The sequence below is a fragment of the Sceloporus undulatus genome, chromosome 6 (genome assembly GCF_019175285.1).
Source record: "Sceloporus undulatus isolate JIND9_A2432 ecotype Alabama chromosome 6, SceUnd_v1.1, whole genome shotgun sequence".
Classification (NCBI taxonomy): domain Eukaryota; kingdom Metazoa; phylum Chordata; class Lepidosauria; order Squamata; family Phrynosomatidae; genus Sceloporus; species Sceloporus undulatus.
This window is the reverse complement of record NC_056527.1, coordinates 101,568,480-101,589,565: the sequence shown is the minus strand read 5'-3', so window position 1 is coordinate 101,589,565 and position 21,086 is coordinate 101,568,480. Positions and strand designations below refer to the sequence as shown.

At 44.2% G+C, this 21,086-nt stretch overlaps 1 protein-coding gene across 3 annotated transcripts in view; it reads right to left on the bottom strand.

Moving 5' to 3' along the window:
- LOC121933493 (rho guanine nucleotide exchange factor 40-like) overlaps positions 1-21,086 on the bottom strand; it is a 45,810-nt gene that overhangs the window by 17,833 nt on the left and 6,891 nt on the right. For all 3 annotated transcript variants that reach the window (XR_006104528.1, XM_042473317.1, XM_042473316.1), the window contains exons 2-8: positions 13,524-13,721; positions 10,422-12,195; positions 4,523-4,643; positions 2,616-2,721; positions 1,952-2,050; positions 1,712-1,828; positions 705-803 (exon numbers count right to left, since the gene is read on the bottom strand). Coding sequence is in view for 2 of the 3 variants with exons in the window: in XM_042473317.1 (XP_042329251.1) it covers positions 705-803; positions 1,712-1,828; positions 1,952-2,050; positions 2,616-2,721; positions 4,523-4,643; positions 10,422-12,195; positions 13,524-13,721 (2,514 nt within the window). In the remaining variant the exon portion in view is untranslated. The remainder of the gene's footprint in view (positions 1-704; positions 804-1,711; positions 1,829-1,951; positions 2,051-2,615; positions 2,722-4,522; positions 4,644-10,421; positions 12,196-13,523; positions 13,722-21,086) is intronic.

The window sequence follows — 21,086 nt, the reverse complement described above, 5'->3', positions numbered from 1 at the left end:
AAAGTCACAGGGAAAAAGTTTAAAGGGGCTTGGGTGCTTTAAATGCGCAGACAGGCTTTCTGCCGCCGCTGCTTAGCGCTGCAGCTGCGAAGCTGCGCACTTCTCATGCAGCAAAAGAAAAAAAAAAGCCGTGGTTTGGGCCGCCCGTGAGGAAGCTGCCTCTCTTTTTGCAGCGTCCTCCGAGGCGGCGGTATGGAAGCTCCGGGTCCGAAACGGACCCAGGTGAGGCGTCTTCACTGCCCCCCGTGTGGAAGCTCCAACACCTGAAGCACGCCCCCGGGGCGGGCCGTCTGGAGGCTCCGCATTCAGCTGAATACACCTCCAAGACGTCCTCCCCTGCCCGTCTGTAACCCGCCAAACAGAACAATCACACATTGCTCTTCTCTACAGTTATCTGAAAAAGAAAACAGTTGAAAGCCCAGAGTGCCAATTAAGTAACAGCTCTAGTCCACATATTTATAATTAGACTATTTTTAACATCCTGAATCTGTGGAGAGAATCATGCAACCCTCCAGGTGTTGTTGACCTGCAACTACCATAGCCTCCCCATTGGCTATGATGGCTACAGTTGGGATTTACAGTCCAACAACATCTGCATGGCCCCATGATTTCCATCCTTGCTCTCATCAGAAATGGCGCTGAAGGTTGGTCTCTCAAGATGACTGAAGATGGAAAATTGTAGCAGGTACTAGAGGGTTATTTACCTCCTGATTTGATGCTGATCCGACTGACTTGAGGTGGGCACTAGCCTCACATACAGCCTGCAGGACACTACGGCAGAGCGCCTGGAGTTGCTCAAGAGCCTGCATGGAAAAACAGAGAAAGAGAAGTACATAGAGGCAGAGAAGTAAGCATCACAGAAGACAGGGCTGACTCAAGACATCTTGCTCTCTGAGGCAAAGGACAAGATAGTTACTTCTTCCATTGCCCACTTTCAGAAGCTAACGTAACTAGTAGGTTAAATGTTATTTTTAACACAATTGATGAAATGGCTTCCTCTGCCACATCATTCCATGAGTCACAGAAGTTATTTACAGCAGTGCTCCTCAGGGTATCTGATGTGTGGGATTGGCATATTTATTTCCCCAAAGTATCAGGGGCTGGTGATATATTTTTACCTGCTGGGTGCAACTTGTTTCTATTTTGCTGCAGACTGGCAGTCCATGGGTCATGGACTAGCACCAGCCCACAGACCATCACTCTGAGCAGACCTGATTTAGGGGGCCCAGGAAACAATGCATAGCATACACCCCTCTGTCCTCCAAACATGGGGAACGCAGTTCATGAGATCATGCCCCCATTGCCCCCTATCATCTGCTGCTTGTAGTGTTTGCCTCAATCTGCCTAATGGTGGGGCCACCCCTGACAGATGCAGAGATCCAGAATGTACATGAAAGTTACTGAGAAGAAACATCTTATACCAGGACGATTCACAACATCGTCTTTTTGTGATTGCAGTGGCATGTGGGCCCCTCCAAACAGTTGGAAAGGAGTGTGAAGTTCTTACATGTATTAAAGATAAGCTAAAAGCCTGAAAGGGAAAGACTACATGGGAATGATGAGCAAATACATTTAAAAAAAAATAGAGCTGGGATCAAAAGTGCAAGCCAAGGCAGGGGATTCTACAAAGCATTGGAGGCAGACTGGATTGGTTCCTTTGGTGAAACCCATGGGGAAAAATGAGGTTCATTTAACTACTAGTCAGTCTTACCTGGTGCTCTGAAACCCATTTTAGTGGTGAATAGTGCAGAGTCCCACCTAGCGCTGGAGTCAGCTGGTCCAGGCTCACATAATTAGGCAGTTGAGAAAGAGGGAGAAGCCGCACCTCCTGCAAGATGATAAGACCATAGCAAGTGCATAATGATTTCATATTTGACCTCCTCAGAAGAATACCCACTCCCAATTGTCCTCCCAAATAATCAGTAATGTAACCTCACGCAGGAGAACTTACTACAGCAGGTTCCAAAACCAGTTCCTCTTCATGGGGTACAAAGCGGTCATCAGGTGGCAAGATCACCAACAGTTGACTAATGGGGGGTGGCGAACTCTCCTAAAGGGGAAAAAGCTCTTGTTTCAGGGAAGCTTATTTTCGAGGAAAATGCATAGAGAACAGGAGGGGAAGGGGAAGGGCTTGAGGGTAGTGGATACAGAATAGCCAAAGGAAGCAAGAGGCAACAAGAGATCATGGAAAAGTATTCTTCATCACATCTCTGCAGTGCTGAAACTGCCACCCTCTGAAGAGCAGCCAAAGTCTCTGATTGACCATATTATTATTAATATTTTTAATCCAGTGCCATTTTAATGTCAGTGCAGAGGTAGAAATGAGGATATTTTTAATTATAACAACAACCTCCCATCTCTTCATTACACATCCCAAGCTTCCTGGACACAGGATACAATGACAGTATGCTTACTCTTACTCTCCTGACTGCCATACATACTTTTTATTATGAAATCAGTTCAACAAATTGCTACAGTTTCAGGGCAGTTGGCTGGTTTGGATTTACTAAAATGAACAATTCTTCACAAAAAATATGCTAAGGAGGCTAGTAAAAGAAGGGTAGGACATTTTAAGGCATAGCAAGTGAGCTACTTAAGTGGAGTCAAGATGGTACCTGGAATGTGCGTAAGGCTGGCAGGAGCACAGGAGCCTGGAGGGCCCAGTCATCTACCTGGCTCAGGTCCAACATTACTGTCAGCCCAAGGGCCTTCAGTTCTTGCCTGGAACGAGGGAGAAGAGGAAAAGATGGAATTTAGGCTCTTGTTCTCACCATTATGCAAGTCTGCCTTAACAAGGGCTACTAAACTCTCATGACACCTGGGACAGCATATGGAATCTGAAGACTACTTCACATATAAGACTAGTTAAAGATGCCATGGTACTTTCCTTTCTGCATTCTCCACAATTTATTTCATGCCAACTGTACTCATTATATAGATAGAGAGACTGAGTTAATGGTTGCATGTCAGCTTGCTTCTCTCTCTCTTTCGGATGTATGTAGAATACAGAAAAAGATGGTTTGTTATTAGCAACTCCATATTAAGAAGTGGAGAGTAACTGGACATATCAATGTAACAAGAGGGACAAATAACATACCGTAACTCTGTATGACTATTTCCCTAAGTTATAATACTGACCTACTTTGCAGGGCTATTGTAAAGTTTGCTGAAATGGAATATGAGGAGCAAATTGGAGACTTAGGGTAATAGACATACAGAGTTATGTTATTTGTCACTTGTTACATTGATATGTCCAGTCTTGCTTCAAATGACCAAATGAATTCACAGCTGAGGTCAAAGGGCACACAACTTATTCTCATAACTGTTACTGCATATCAGCTCCTGGAAAAAAATGTGATAGTGACTCAAGCTCACTTTTAATCTACTGGCTGAAAATAGTCATTTGTTTAAAAAAAACTCACACCTGGTTTCAAGCCAAATTGTTAATCATTTCCCAGAGCACCATCCTTAAGAGCTGCAGTTTTATAAAGAGAATTTCCTGAATTTTCCACCTGCCTCAGTGAATCACCTCAGGATTCTTTGGAAGGAAATCCTGAAGGCTTTCACATTTAACACAGCTGTTAACTCAGATAGGCCGATGTAGCAGATTTCCTGCTGGGTCATCCTGGGGAGTTTCTGAGGCAGATGTTTACAAGGCTGTCTAAGAACCTTATGCTACCTAAGGTGAAGGACAAGATAGCAACCCCCACAGACTGCCATTCTACATGCAATAGTCAATTGGGCCCCCCATTCATACTATACAATTATAGTGCTATTATTCCACTTTAACTGCCATGGTTCCTGTGAGTTGCAGTTTAGGGAGGTTTAGTATTTGGAAATCTCAGCCAGAGAGCTCTACAGCCTCACAAAACTACAGAACCTAGGATTCCATGGGATGAAACCATGGGATGTGACTTGGTAGAGATCACCCAGTGAGTTTCATGGCTGAGCTAGGAACCGAACCCTGGTCTCCAGAGTCATCGTCCAACACTCAAACCCTTACCAATATCAAAATAAGATTCAACTACCACTCCAAACCACTTCTGTACATGGAATGTGGGGAGGGAGGGGTACCATTTTGTCCTTTGCCTTAGGCTACATCACATCGTGGTCTATCCCTACCTGTGTCAGAGGGAACACTGTAGGACAGGGTAGGCAAAATGCAGCCTATGAGTCACATGCAGCCTTTGGGATCCAAAACAGTGGCTTCAGAAGCCCCCTAAACCCCCAGCCCCCCAAAATGTATATTTTTACAATTGTGCTGATTTTGAGACTATCTGTTGCACAAAAACTGGTCCAATCCCTCCAAAACAGCTGCAAATGAAACAGTTCAGTTTATCCACACCCCAGAGCCCCCAACCTCTGATGAAAAAGCTTGGAAAACCTGATAAAATCTGGGTGAACATGATGTCACTTCTGGGAGAGGAAGACCCTCTGCCCTCTCTGTAGTTGTTCACCCCTGCTGTAGAGGGAAGGCTAACATGGATGCCTTCAGTATCTAGTTCCCTCTTAGAGAACTTACCTGAGAAGTGAGTGCATGTATCTCAAGGTATTGACCAGATCCTCTTGTCCAGGAGGCAGCTCATCTTGAAGAGGCTGTGGCACCACCATCAGCAAGGAGTGTCCTGCCTTGTCCATTCCTCCTGTATGGGGTGAAAAACAAGGAAAACATAAGCTGTAACTTTACAGCTTTTCGCCTTGGGCTTGAAAAAGCTCTTCAGCATAATTCATAGCAGGTGCCACTTAAAATCCAAAGCTCACTGAACATCATAGAACTGACTCAATTCCATTTATACCTATATCTAGACACATTCAGAATCACAGAGCTCACCTGCCATTTAAGTTGCTCATGCCAACCATACTGAACATGCACCAAAGCGATGTGAAGATATAGCCATGTCCTAATCTCCAGTCATGGTGTTTGGGGTTTTTTTTGGGGGGGGTGGCTGTTTTTAAATGTTTTCATTTATGTAACTTAATGTTTTAATTGCCTTTACTCTCTGCATTTTGATGTGGCAGCTTTTGTGAGATGAAAGGCAGTAGGAAAGTGCAATAAATAAATACCAATAATGGTTTTCAATTTAGTACCAGATGTTCCAGCACCCGTGTGGTAGTAGTTTGAATGTTGGACTAGGGCTCTGAGAGACCAGAGTTCAAATCCTTATTCAGGCATGGAAACCTACTGGGTGACCATGAGAAAGTCATAGTTTCTCTCAGCCTCTGGGGAAAGCAATGCCAACCACCTCCAAACAGATCTTGCCAAGAAAACCCCATGATATGGGGTTAGAGTTGCCATGAGCCAGACAGGGCTTAAAGGCACACAACAACAACCAAACATTCTGACTGTGGACTGATCTGGAATTTTTCACAGCTTGATTATAGTACAGTATTTGGCCCTGTCATACTCATTGCAAATCACTGAAGAGAACTGTATGGTGAAATTTTCCACACAGATTATTACATGATTCCTTGTTTGTGTAAAGGGGGAGAAGAGCTATCAAGCTAGAAAACCCTACTGACCGACTTCCAACCTCTAGCAATTGGGCAATGGTGCTTTTTAATGCAAAAGATGAAGTCCACTCAAAAAGTGAAGTCTCTCATAGGCAGAAATATTTCTCAGCTTGTGACCCTTATGAGAAGGGAGTATGGTATGGGTATGAAATCTGTGGCCCTACAGATGTTGCCACCCATCATCCCTTACCAATGACCCTATTAACTGGATAGATGGGAATTGTAGTCCAACAGTATTAGGAGGGCCACATATTCCCCACCTTCTGGAGTATCAAAAAGTTATTCCAAATGTGTCAAGGAGGAAGCATTAAAACAGTCAGAGGATGAGAGGCGTAGTTTCTGGAGTTGTATCCATTACGAGGTGTAGATAAAATAGAATAGAAATAGATGCTACAGGAATAAAATCTGACGGAATTACACTAGGGAATAATAGAAGACATCCTAAAACATGGACCAAAGGACAAAACTGGGTTGAAACCAATCAAGTAAAATCTGAGGGTCTGTTTTGACAATTTTTATGTCTGCATCTAAGTATATGCATGACTGCTATCTAAAATACATAGTATAAGAATGAGGCAAATACAGGCCATCAGGGTCTCCATCTAGACATCTAAGTCATCTCCATTTACCAGACCAAAACAGACATTTTTTTTAAAAAAATGGCATGCTGTTATTACAGGAAAAAGTCCTGAGCTCATTCTCCGTTAAAAAAAAAGACACTATTCCATCTTCCTAGTGTTGTGTTTCCCTTCAGGGTTGGAAAAAAGCCCAGCCATTTCCCTCCAGATCAAACATTCTGTTTCCTACAAGTTCCTATCATTTATTCACTCTGTAGCAACAAACATACAACACAGAAGTTTGGATCCTGAAACATGTCAATAAAAGGACATTTTCCCATCCTTTCCTCCATTCTACCTTTCAACACCAAAAGGCCTCTCTGGGAGAACAGGACAGGTTGGAGTGGTGGGGGTGGAAAATCATTCCAAATCTGGGGCCTTTCCACACTACCCAGTTATAGAGCTATGATTTCTCTTTAACTGCCATGGTCACATCCTGTGGAGTCCTGGGATATGCAGTTTAGGTAGTTGTATTTACAATTGTATTTACAATTCTCAGCCACAAAGCTCTAATGCAGTGGTTCCCAAACTTTGGTCCTCCTGATGTTTTGGACTTCACGTCCCAGAATTCCAGGCTGTTACTGGCCAAGCTGGCTAGGGTTTCTAGAAGCTGAAGTGCAAAACATCTGGAGGAACAAAGATTGGGAACCACTTCCCTAAACTACAAACCCCAGGATACCATAACACATTGCCATGGCAGTTTAAAGTGGAATCAAGACTGGATGCTAGAATATTTTAACTTAAGAAAGTTCACAGAAAGTTAAACTTCCATGCTGTCCCTCCTTTACACCCTATATCATTCAGATCACCCCCAGCCCCAACCCAATTCTCCACTAAGGCTTTTGGGGGTGGTCAAAGGTGAAGGAAGAAGAAAAACCAGGCATGCACAACACATCCCTTTAGGCCAATTTCAAAAGCCCTATGCAAAAGGTCTATTCAGATCTCTGGCAAGGCAAATTGCTCAATTCCTCTCTTGGCAGACTTGCATAAGGATTGAGAGAGCAGGTGGGGGACACAGAGAGACGTAGAAAGAAGATGGCAAAAAACGGAAGGGCATAAAAGAAGGGGTGGACATATCTACTTTTGGCTCTAGTCCCACCATCCATTAGCATGCAGGAAAGACTGCCTGAAGGCAATGTGGCACTTGACAGAAAATATGTTCCCCACCCTTTTTATAAACACATATCCACCTAGTGAACCTGCACTACTACTGCGAGACTCCTTTCTTTTTTCCCCTGTCTCTTACTCTGTTGTATCCTATATAAACTTTTGTGCAATTTCATCCCAAAGGTCTTTCCAAACTAATTGTGTACGGCACACACACAAAAAAATCACAATTAGTTGGATGTGGGGAATCCAAGGATAGTCAAAGGTTTCCTTCCTGACTTAGTCTTCTAGTGATGGAAAAAGTCCTTCTACCAGAGAAAGACTCCTTCTGCCAAAAAAACACTGAACCTTTGAATTCAGCCCTACATGTCTCTAGCACCTCAGCGGAAAGAAAACAGCATTCTGCCCCTGCTCCCCAGCCTAGATGGCTCTTAAAAAGCATTAAATAAAGATATGGGAAATGAGTCAAACAATGGTCATTCCTCACAATAGCCATGTGCAACGCAGGGCTGACACCACTATTAGTGAAGTGGTTGCCAGAGGGAACTGATATCCAGGGGTGTCATAAAATGGCAGTGAGTTTAAATGATTTCTTTTATTATAATTGCAGTTTTAATGTCAGAGCTGGGGAGAACTACTTACAAGATTTGTTCTCTCACTGCAAAAATAAGTTGGCGGTTTGGGGTACTAAGCACTTTGATGTGGTTGGATAATGGGCGCCAACTGCTGCTTTGCCTCAGATGGCAAAACATTTTGCTTTGCAACAGGGCTTTCTTATATCCATAACTCTCCCAAGAGCTAGATGAGGAGGCAGAAAATGATGAGACAAATCCCAGACCTTGGAAAGCTTGGCTTTTGAATTCCCATGTTCCCTTGGGCTGCATCTGCAGCTTGATACCACTTTAACTGTCATGGCTCAATGCTATGGAATTCTGGGATTTGTAGTTTTGTGAGATATTTAGCCTTCTCTGTCAGAGAACTCTGGTACCACAACAAACTACAAAGCCCAGGATTCCATAGCACTGATTTCTGGAAGCTGTAGTACATAGAATGTATGGCAGCTCCCAAAGTCCCCTAGCCAACATGACCACATGCTGGCTTGGGGATTTTGAGAGTCGTCATGCAAAAAACTAACTTTTCAGAGTGCTAACAAATTCATAGAAGATTATCCTGTCGGTGCACTACACTACAGTAATTACACTTCTGTGAGCAGCAGGAGAAACATAGGTGAAGTAGCTACAAAGGAAGTAAAGAACTGGAAAAATAGGCTGTTCAAGCTTTGACTGCCTTCCTTTAACATCACTGCATGACCGTGGAAGATGGGCAAGCACTAGAGTAGTGGTTCAACAGGATTTCAACTTAATCCCTTTCTTTTAAACAATTAAAGCACTATGATTCTTATTTAATTGACATGGCTGTCTCCTATGGAATCCTAGGGTTTGTAGTTTGGGGAGGCACTAGAGAGCTCTGGCAGAGAATTTTAAATACCCTTCCCTAAAATGCAAATCCCAGAATTTCATACGATGGAGCTATGGTAGTTAAAGTGGCATCACAATGTTATCATTTCTGCATTACACAATTATAGGTGCAGTACAGACTGACCTGCTGGTGGCCTAATTCCCTCTGAAGGGAAGCCACAGCCGCCAAACTGTGCGGCTTCCTTCCAGAGTAAAAAGAACTTGGAAAAACTGGGTTCTTTTTGCACCGCAGGGTAGACGTCACGAGTGCACCAATGCTGCACTCGTGACATAAGCAATGCACGGTGCTATGCAGATGCCATGCAGCGCTTACATCACAATAGCAGCACCTGTGTACATGGGAAGCCGCCATTGTTACGCCACTATTCTGTACTAGGGTTAGGGACCATGCGGCAGCGCCTGTGTACACGGGACACCGCCATTGTTATGCCACCACTCTGTACTAGGGTTAGGGACCGTGCGGTTGCTGCACAGTCCCCTAGTATCGCTGCTGCCATGCCACAAAGGGCCCGTCTGTATCGGGCCATAGCAGATCTGTGTACTTTAGCTGGAGGGCTGAACAAAAATCTATGTTCAGAAGCATCTCCAATGACTGTGGACAACCAGCACAGAATAGCTCCTTCCTATGCTCTGTTAACAAAACTTTCCAGGAACATCAGTCTGGGTGCAGTGCTGTTACTCCATAGGAAAAAAATAGGGTAAGATTCTTGCTGTACAGAGATCATAAAGAATGCCACTAATGGTGTTTTTAAAAGCAGAACGTCCTTTTGTTCTGTCTGGCCGCTTATACTGCCTTTTCTGCACAATTTATTCCCTGTATTCTCTAAACCCCCCACTTTTTTCCTTTTTCAGTGGTGCTTTTGTTTATGCTTCCAATGCCCCCTCAGGACAGTTGGCCTCCCATTTTGAAAGCCACAAGCCTTTGGTAATATGATCACCACAGCTCTAGTATTATTTCAGGTTGTGGCTTTGAGTGAGGGAGCGGTTTTTGCAAAGGGTTGTGACATGGAGAACCAGCAGCTTGGTTTGTCCAGGCCTCGTGATGTTTAGTAAGATGGCAAAAATGTTGGTTAATGGGGGGCAGTTTAGACAGCCTAAGGAGATTCATTCTGCAGAAGGTCAAATTTTGGGATTCAATCTGGCTAGTAGCAAGCAGTTTGCAATGGCAAACTGAGCTACATGTACATTGGCACACCACCATCATAAACAATAGAATTAATTAAAGTATTTTCATGCTGCTCCTCATCATATGGTAAAAAGGTAGCTTACCAAGTGTAATAATTATTTTTAAAATCCTAACAGAACTATATCCAGTTAGAATAAACAAGCAAAAATACATGAGAACAGAAGCATTGCTTGGCTTGATCCATCAAGTTAAAATGTCTTGGCAAACAGAGATCAGGATTTGAGGGTGTATGCTTTAATTTCTCCTTTTTGGGGCATATGCTTCAGATTGTGATTCTGCTTAAAAACAAAGTGTATACTTCCTGTGCCACTTAGTTTTTAAAGAAAAATATAGCTTTTTTGCCACTGCATCAGCCAAATTTGGCTGCACTGGGAGCAATGTTGACAAATGCAAACCTATGCATTTCCCACCTCTGCATTAGATAATTGGGTTTTCTCTACGTATTCTTTCCAGGAGCTATAAACATGGCAAAACATGGCCAGCTTCTAGCCCTACCAAGAAAATTCTCTGATATTTATTTACCTGTTAAAGCAAACACACCAGATTGCAGAAGTGCCCAGTTCACAGACTGTCCAAGATGAGCCATAGGAGACAGAGAGGAATTCTCTGTTTTCTCTGGCCCTTGGTCAACTGCTACACTTGGGGGTTCCTCTGCCCCATCAATACTTGGTTCATACATCTTTGGCAAATTAGTAAGTGTGGATTCATTAGTGCCAACTGTGAGCTCCTCTTCTCCCAAAATATGTCCTTTGGAATCATTCACTCTCTGTTCTGTGCTGCCAAGGCCCTGCTCCTCTGTGCCAGTTCTTGGTTGACCAGCCTCAACTGCAACAGCCGCCTCTTCAGTGCTAAGGCCTTGGCCTTCTTGGTTGACAATCCTGTCTCTGGTGCTGGCACTGCTATCCCCCATACCAACAGAACATTTTTCCATATTGTTCTCTGGCTGACTGTCGGCCACACTACATTCTCTGGTGCCAACAAGCAGTCCCTTGGTGCCAACACCCTCCTCTCCAGTGGCAAAATTCTGTTCTTCTGCAATACCATTTCTCTCCTGGTGGACATTACAATCAGCAATATTAACACAGCATTTTTCAATACTGGCAGCTTGTTCTGTGGTACCAGAGTTGGCTTCCCTGTTCCCACAATTCTGTTCTGCTGGGCTAATGCAAACTATTTCCTTCCCAGCTTCTTTTGTATCAGCAGCAGGTGTTGTTTCTTTGCTAGCCAGATCACCCCCTTGTTTAGCTCTGTCACCACCAGCTCCTCTCCCAGCTCCCTTTTTTTTCCTGCGGTTTCCTTTGGCAGCACGTTTTGGTGTAGCCAAAACTTGAGACTGGTTTTCAATGCTGTCCACTTTGGAACAAACTGGATCTTGGTGACCAGATCCTGGCACCTCTGCTTTCCCCAGTCCTGCATCTTCAGCAGCCCCCCCAAAGATGTCAGGTCGCGCCTTATTTCCAGAAAGACCTTGATTTTGCTCTGGTTGTCCAGGACTCCAGTTTCCCATTGCCTTAGAGGTCCCTGACATTTGACCCAATACTAGGCTTGGACCGCCTCTCGTCTGATTGATCCTGTCCCCTCGGATGCCACTTTCTTGACTAGACTTCTCTGCTTCCTGGGCTTTGGAGGCCTGACGCAAGGCAAAATTTTCTCCACACGCAGACTTATGGTGGAGCCAGGCCCGGTGACGCCTGTTCCGGCTCTTACTGTGTCCTTTGCGGGCAGGCATGGTCTGAATCTGGTTACCACAAGGCTGCGGGATCCTGGCTGCCTGGTGAAGGGTAGGGCTGACCTCCAAGAGGTGAACGTATTCTCCCTCAGACTCACGGTTCTCTCCACCAGAATGGCGTCCGTCCCCAGGACTCCGGGCTCCCAACACCTCAGGAGCCAAATCCACAGGACAGCGCTGACCAACAATGAATCCGTCTTTGTGCACAAACTGAGGGTACACTAATTCTGGCCATGGCAGGCTCAACACTTTCTCCCCTGAAGCCAGTAGGCAGCGTTCCAGGCGTCCCACACGACGTTCCTTGTTGATGCCGTTGAGCCACTCAACAGTGAAAAGAAAGGGGTAGGAGTCAGGGGACACAGGCAGCTCCTGAACCCCACGGTGACCTTCTGGAGACAGGCACTTCAGTACCAGGCGTGGGGCACACTCCCGGTGAGGCACTACTTGTAGGTAGAAGTCACCAGGACAGAGACGTTGCCAGGGCAAGGAACCCAGCTGCACCAGGATTTTCTCACGAAGGCAGAGTGGCCAACCCTCATGGCAAAACACAAAGCCGCTGTACTGGGCCTGAAGAGGAGGGAGAGAGAGAAGGAAAGGCCAAATGACACAAAGGACTGAAAAACTGCGTATCAAGAAGTCAATGACATGTACAAACAATGCAAATTTGCATTATTATTTTTTTAGCTTGCATAGTTCATTCTACTTCTGCCATTCTCATAGTGGGGCTAAGAGCCATACCATGGCCAAGAGAAATGCTGATCACCTGTCCATTCTTGGCGCCAGGAATTTCCCCTGTTACATAATTTTTAAACTTACTTTCACCACCTTAAGGACTTGTACACAAAGGCTGAGGTGCTCAGAATGACAAATTCTACACTCTGATTCTGCTATTGCATGGTACAGTCAAGAAGTGCTTACAAATTATGTGTCACTGGGGTTAGGGGAGAGAGAAAATCCAGGATTTGGATTAATATGTCAAAGGGTTTTATAGACAATAAAAGCAACCCTTTTACATGATACAAACATGAAATGCATACAAATTATGTGTGGTAGGGACAGAGAAATCCCAGTTTTTGAATTACTATTTCAAAGGGTTTTAAAAACAATAAAACCAACGCTGGGAGGAAAACCCACCCATATCTATCAGCACTTGGTTGATGGCCAGGACTGAGGAATGGTTTATGAGAAAGAGAACAGAGTTAATACCCAGCCACATTCTAAAACTGAGTTCTAGCATCAAAGAAAATATTCACTTCAGTTTTGGGTGGGGAACCTGCTGCCTTCCAGATGGTGCTGGACTATAACATTCTCCCACTGTCCCTATCTGAATGATGGTAGATGGTAGCACATACTTTCCAACAAAATCTAGAAGGAACACAGGCTCCCTATATCTGTTTTAGATCAGGTTGGAGAACTTTCATCTATCTCCTCAGATGTTTTGGATTATATGTGTATGTGCCTTCAAGTCATAGGTCAAATTACGGTGACCTCATGATTTTCATAAGGTTTTCTTAGAGGTGGTTTTGCCAGTTCCTTCCTCTGAAATATAACCTATAGCACCTGGTATTCACTGACAGTCTCCCATCCAAGTACTAACCACAGCTGACCCTGCTTGGCTTCCAAAATCAGGCAGAATCTTGTGCCTTTAGGGTATTACAGCTCCCATAATCCCTACTGTTTGGAGCTACTGGGAGCTGAAGTTCAAGACATATGGTGGGAGGATAAATGTCGCCACTCCTGCTTTAAATCAATTTAAGCCTCCAACACCAGTCTGTCATGAGATTCCAGGAACAATGCCACTGAGTGTTTTCATCCTGCCCTGCAGCAGTGAGCTGGATTTCCCACTCAAGTGCTACTCCCAACTAAAAGAGAGCCAAACCGAGGCAGTAGCTCACACAGGCTTCACTTTGGATGCGAGACAGGATGTGCTTGGCAGGGACAAGGAAGTTAAGGGTGTAGCGCAGGGCATCGTGTTGATACGTCCGCTCCAGCACCTCGAAAACCTGGCTCAGCAAAGTGGGGGCAGTGGCTTCAAAAGGGGGATACAAGGCGGCCAGCGTGCTCTGGACACATTCCTCCACTGGTTCAGGTTCCTGTAAACATAGGAAAATAGGAAAGACAAAGCATTTGCAGCTGGTTGACGATGGTTACCATCCAACAGCTCCCTGCCCCCAACTGATCGTGCCCTCCCCAAACCTGCAGGGCCCTTTTTTTGCCCATAATGCCAGCAAAATCCTTGCAACATTAATTTTATAACTATCATCACTATCAAAAATTCCCACTAGCAGCACTGGTGTAATCTCATGGCCCGTCCTCACACAGGTTCAACATCTTTTCTCTTGTCCCCCCACCCTGCTCCAAATTCGTGATGGTGAGCTGGTGCCACGGCTTCTTGTTCTTGACCTTTTCCCATTTTTTCCTTGCTCAGCAAACTGACAGCACAGTTGGTCCATTCTGGTGACCTGGAGCAGCAACAGCCACCAGCACCATGGGCGCATCATGCGTCATGCCCAGAGGCAAGGCCACTGCCCTCTGGTGGCATGTCAAATGGCACAGAACAGCAAGGAAGTGCCAGCCAGGATGGGGCTTGGAGGAAGGGGCACAATGCATACATAGATCGTCAGTGTGTTAAAAGAACAGGGGGCACAAGGGGGCGGTGAGAAAAAGAAAGCATTTGGGAAAGTGCCAAGGTCTGAGAACAGAGCAGCCTGAAGCTCCATCTGGAATACATTAGCGGCTGTGAGCTCATTCCTTCCGCAGCACCACCCAGCAAAGGAAATGGGGAGGGGGGGCAGAAAGAGAGAGAGAGAAAGACAGATTCTAAGGGAAGGTGGCCAACAGTAAGAAGCAGCCATTGTGCTAAATCTTTCTATCGTACCTAATGAAGAGAAAGAAAAAAGCACAAGAAGACTTTTTGGATGGTGCCTACCAGTTGCATCAAATTCAAACCTAATTCTGGAATACCATTTTGAAATACTGTTTTGGGCTGCTTCTGGGTTTGTGTGTGTATGTGTGTGCATGCACAACAGCCCTGCTTTCTTGCCTTGTTGCCAGGATCTGGATCAAATGAGTTTGCAAATGATTTTCCTTTGCTTTGCTTTGTTTTTGAAAATTTTGTGAACACTACAGAGTCAGATTACAGCTTGATTGTACAGAGCACACACCACATGCAAATTTACATTATGGAAATGTGGGTGTATATTTTGTAGGAAGCAGGGGAATGATAGCTTCAAGCTAATCTTTAAAAACAACAACAAAAATTTGTGAGGCCAGGATAAAAGACAAGGATGTGAAAGACTGCAGTTCATTAGCTTTTTCTTTCTTTCTGTATCTACTTCATCAATTTACATGTGCAATCTTCAAGGGCAGTTTACCAAAACCTCACTTAGGTTGCATCCACACTGCAGAAATTATCCAGTTTGACACCATTTTAACTGTCATGGCTCAGTGCTATGGAATTCCGGGATATATAGTTTTGCAAGACATTTAGCCTTCTCTGTTAGAGTGTTCTGGTGCCATAACAAACTATAACTGCCAGGATTCCATAGCATTGAGCCATGGCATGTCAGACTGGATTATTTCTGCAGTGCGGTTGCAGCCAAAAAAGAGCATGCCCCTCACAAGTAGGGCCAAAAGGGCCTCGTGCAACTGTTTTTGATCTGTTTTAGCCTAAACACTCTTCCTTCTGGTCCCAAATAAATAAAGGTTGAGCTTAACAAAATGGCAGGGAGGGAGCATTCCACCATACATATGGCTATAAAAATTTGGAGAAACAAACAAACAAGCAAACAAGCAACTCTCAGCTAGTTGGAGTAAAGCCAGCTAGCAGGAGAAATCACAAATCCAAAATAGTGATGGCTCTGTATGAGACTCTATTCACAGCTCTGCAGCTTGAAACCATCTTCCTCGAGAGGTGTTGGACTACAATTCCCATCGCCTCTATAGCTGTAGTCCAACACCTCTGGAAGGCCCAAGGTTGGGGCAGACTGATTCTGCAGGACTGGAAGCTGAGGCTTTTTAAATCACAAGACAGGTACTCTACCACTCAGTGCTGCAAAAGATTCCAGACTACTCTCTTCCCACAAAGAACCCTAAATAAGACCACCTGGGGTTATTTTCCCACTACACAATTATAACATTTCAATTCCACTTTTAACTGTCATGGCTGCATCCTGTGAAATCCTGGGATTTGCAGTTTGCTGTTGCTGTGTGTCTTCAGGCCATTTCTGACTTAAGGCGACCCTAAGGGTTTTTCTGGGGCTGAAATTTGTATGACTTGCCCAAGGTCACCTAGTGGGTTTCCATGGCCAAGTGGGGGATCAAACTCTGCTCTCCAAAGACATAGTCCAATGCTGCAACCCCTACACCACACTGGCTCTATCTGCAGTTTAGGGAGGCATATTTAGAGTTCACGAGAGCCAGCACGGCATAGTGATTTCAGTGTTGGAGTGTGACTGGAGACCAGGGTTTAATTCCCTGCTTAGCCGTGAAAGCCACTGGGTGACCTTGGGCATGTCACACTCTTTCAGCCTCAGAGGAAGGCAATGGAGAAACGTCTCCAAACAAATCATACCAAGAAAACCCCCGAGGATCACCGTAAGTCGGAAATGACTTGAAAGCACACAACAATAACAATTTTGAGTTCACAGCCAGAGAGTTCAGGTGCCTCCCCAAATGACAAACCCCAAGATTCAACAGGATATTGTCAGGACAGCTGAAGTGGAATCACAATGTGGTGTGAAAGGGTCCCCAGCTACTTTCCAGAAAGCAATGCTAAGTCTCTCGGTACCTTAATTTCCACTTCTGAGATGCACAGAGTTTTTTAAAAAGGTGGAAAGTAATGTCTTCCTTACACATTCCCAATCCCTCCCTTCACCCCTACTTTAATCATTTCAGCCACTTTTTGGAAGTGGGGTAGGAAAGTGCAAACTTGGAGACAGCCAAGTCTGAGGGAAAGTTTTATATCCCCGACAGGAAAAGGCAACCCCCCTTCCCAAGCAGACACTGGCAGGAGGCAGGAAGGCGTGGGGAGGCCCCTTCTTGGCTCAGCGTCCTGGAGGGTGTGCAAGACGGACGGTTCAAGCAAGAAGAGCCGCTGGAAGGAACCCACAGACAGCTGTCCTCCTCCAGTAAGATCACTGGTGGTATCTCAACCTTTAAACACAACCAGACACATAACTGACGCCTTCATATCTCCATGCTCCAGCTTGCATTCTCCAAACCCAGGTCCTTATGAACAAAACTTGAAATCCTCCAACCAATAGGCCCTGTGACCATACTGGCCAGGCAAATCTATAGTCTGAAATTCAACTTTTCCAAGCTCTGATGCACACACACACACACACACACACACACACACACACGAGGAAGGGAGAGAACAGCAAGGATGGAGGAAACCCCCCCCCAGATATGCAGAAATATAAAGACATTTTAAAACATTTGTTGTTGTTAACCGCCTTTGAGTCGATCCCGACTCATTGGCAACGCTGTTGATGAGACATATCCAAGACTCCCTATTCTCGACTGCTCTGCTTAAATCATGTCAATTTATTCCCATGACCTCCTTAATAGAGTACATCCATCTAGCGTGAGGTCTTCCTCTCTTTCTACATCCCTCCACCTTTCTTAGCATTATTGTCTTTTTCAATAATTCATGCCTTCTCACAATGTGGCCAAAGTACGACAGCCTCAACTTCATCATCTTGGCTTCCATTCCAGGGAAATTTCAGGCAGATCGGTTCAAGGGCCCATTTGTTTGTCTTTTTGACTGTCCACAGTATCCTCAGCACTCTTTTCCAGCACCACATCTCACAAGAGTTTTTTTTTCTTACCAGTTTTCTTCAGTGTTTAACTCTTGCTTCCATACGTGGCAATAAAGAATACAATGGCTTGTACAATTCTAACTTTTCGTTTAGTTGTATATCTTTACTCTTTAGGATCTTTTCTAGTTCTTTCATAGTGCCCTCCCCATTCCAAATCTTCTTCAGGTTTCCTGACTGCAGTCCCCATTCTGATCTATGTTTGATCCAAGATGTGAGTATTTTTACTATTTCTATTTCCTCATTATCTAGGTTGAATTTATGTAGACCCTGCCTTTGGGAAGGGTGAATTAAGGGAAAGGGGACTCCAAGAAAGCCCCCAAAAATTTGTCTTTTCAGCAACAGCACACTTCAAATGAGCTTATACTTTTCCTCTCCACTTTCTTCATTGTCCAGCATTCAAAATCATATAGTGTGGATGATTCTGACTCTGATATTTAATGATGTATCTTTACGTTTGAGGATCTTATCTGGTTCCTTCGCAGTTGCCTTTCCAAGTCTCAGACATCTTTTACAATGCAATTTTTGTTGCAGACTCCAACAAAGGCTGCTGCCACATTGCAGCATTAATGCAATTTGACACCACTTTAATTGTAATGGCTCCATCCTATAGAATCCTGGTATTTCTAGTTTGTTGTGGCACCAGAGCACTCTAACAGAGAAGGCTAAATATCTTGCAAAACTATCGGTCCCAGAATTCCATAGCATTGAGCCATGGCAGTTAAAGCGGTGTCAAACTGCATTAATGCTGCAGTGTGGCAGCAGCCTTGGAAGCATTACTGACAACAGTTCAATTTTTATATTACAGACAGAGGTAGACATGTGATATGTTATAAATTCTAGTTCCTGAACAGCCCACATTAGACCCTTTCTGTTGCCCTAAAAGGCTGGTCAGACAGGGTACCTAATTTTTAAATTACATAGAACCTTGCCTTTTTAGAGAAGAGCCCTGTACAGCTAGCAATAAACACAGCTGGCCTGATAAGAGGCAGCCAGGAAAACATTTCTGGAATTGTTCCTGTCTTTTGTGTTCCACCCAAAGCAATTCTCTCATTACATTATTTTGGCTAGATTGATCTCTAACAATTGCCACTTATCCACATCCGCCCCTAGTTCAATTGTTATCACCATAAGCACAAATCAGAATACTTGTTCCACACATTCCAGTGTACAGAAAAAGGAAAAAGCTCCAGGAAAGCTGATTGGAAGCCGCAATTCCTAATGACTAAATGCTTACAACAAGACTGGTATAGGCAAGACTGGTATTGGCTGGTGCAGTGGTTTGAGCATTGGCCTATGACTATGGAGACCTGGGTTCGAATCCCTGCTCAGCCACAAAAACTCACTGGGTGAGCCTGGGCAAATCACACTCTCCCAGCCTCAGAGGATGGTGATGGCAAACCTCCTCTGAAGAAACTTACCAAGAAAACCCCATGATAGGGTTGCCACATGTCAAAAAAGACGTTCAGGCACACAACAATAAGATGCCTTCAGTGTCCCTTTTTGCCCTGGTTGCCCAATTCCAGATCTTGCTGCCTCCCTGCTCCCTTGCCCAATAATTAGCAATGGGGCTCCATCCTGGCAAAGCCTATCAAAGTGCATATGCCAATGGAAATGAGGGTGATACCAGTATGTCACCAATAGGATCTTGACCTATGTAGGCTCCTTGGAGCAATTTAGAGGAAGACTGAAGTGAAATGTATTTAATGTACATAAGGAATGTGTTCAGACCTGGTTGTGGTTGCTTGACAGAAAGAATACATTTTGGAAAACATCTTTGCCAGATTATTATCTCTACTGCATTTTTTAAAGAAAATTCAGTATGTATTACATACACTGCTATAACAATCCTTACAACAAATAATTATCCCCATAGTAGCAATGTATGATTGAGTCTGAGACAGAACAAGAGAGCAGGTTTGCCTAAGACAGAAGAAAGCAACTTCCAGACACTGGACTACAATTCCCACCATCCTTGCTATTGACTATGCTAGTCATGGTGGATGAAAATAGCTAGCCAACAGCATCTGGAGGACCACAGATCACCTAATATGACTGAGATTCAAATGTAGGGATGGTCTAGTTCACAACTCTGTCACTTAGCCACTATGCTGCATCTCACAGGGGCTCATCTCAAATAAAATATGGCATGGATTGCGCCCCAATTTTGATCAAGTTCACACATGCATGATGCTCATCATTGAGGGACTGTGCATGTTATGTGATGACTTGGCATTTGTGAAAAATCCATCAGACAGCAAATCCCAAAAGCATAGCTCAGCCCATTTACTAAGGCTGGGTTGGGCAAACCACAGGCTTGCAGGACCTACTTTGCTTACGACTAGAACCCTGCAATCCACAAACCAAAGCCAGGTGCAAAAGACCTATACTGAGAAACAGGGAATCCCAAGCTCATGAATTTATTTTATGTACCAGAACTGAGCCAGTGTGATGTAGTGGTTATGAGTGTCAAGACTAGGACACTGGGAGACCAGGGTTCGAATTTTCACTCGGCCATGGAAACCTACTGGTGATCTTGGGCAAGTCACACTCTCTCAACCTCAGAGGAAGACAATGGCAACCCCCTTCTGAACAAATTCTGCCAAGAAAACCCCCATGATAGTTCACTTTAGGGTTGCCATAAGTCAGAAATGACTTGAAGTCACAACTACAGAACTGAATGGAATTCAGATCCCTTCCCCAAATTTTTCACCCAGTTATTTTGCACCCTCTTCATTTTTAAAAGTTTAATTTAGGGTGGGGGATCCTTATTGCTTGCATTGTTAAAAACCTCGATTTACATTCTTTCCAATCTAGTGCAAATTGATCAGAGAGCTCCCATCATTTCTAGATCTACCCACTACGCACTGGTATTCAAGGAAGCCAGGTTATAGCAAATCTTCAAAGGTTTGATACTTAAAGAGTTTACTCATCAATGTATGGGGGAAATCAACTTCCATTTCTCAGGTAATCATCTGCTCCCCCTTTTTCCTATTTTGCAAACAGTAGTAGTAACAGCCTTGTCTACGAATTGCCTAGCCTGGTTCAAATCAAAGCATCATGTTGTTCCTCCATTCCACTCCACTCCACTCTCCTCCCTATTAGCAGTAGATAGTCTGCACAGCTACACTGTGCAAAGCAGTGGGAGATAGATACATAATTCAGCAGCATTTTTTTATGATCATGGAAGCTTTAGAAAGTTGCAGGAAAAATGGTTTCTTGTATGACTAAGGAGAGATCACCTGCTGTGTCCTTTTCCTCCTTAGGTTAGGTAAATCAAAGTCCACCGACATGCATCCTGCTGCTTCCTAGCCTGACTTTTGTGCAAAATCTTCCTCTTTCTGTTGCTCTTAGTAAATATTGCCTGAATTGTTGTTTTAAACAGAGAATGTAGGGGGGGAAATTACTGATCATGGTCCCTACTTCTGAAATATATCAGTCAGGCAATCAATTGTTTATTGTATTTGACTAAAAGCCATTACATTCTGAAATATATAAAAAGTGTATCCATTCTTTCCAGGCAGCTATTCTGGGAAGAATATTCTTAAATGCTGTATATAAAAAGTATGTCCATTCTTCCCAGCCACATGAAAGCTATTACTACCACATATCCAATACAGTATCTTGCAGAAGCATTTA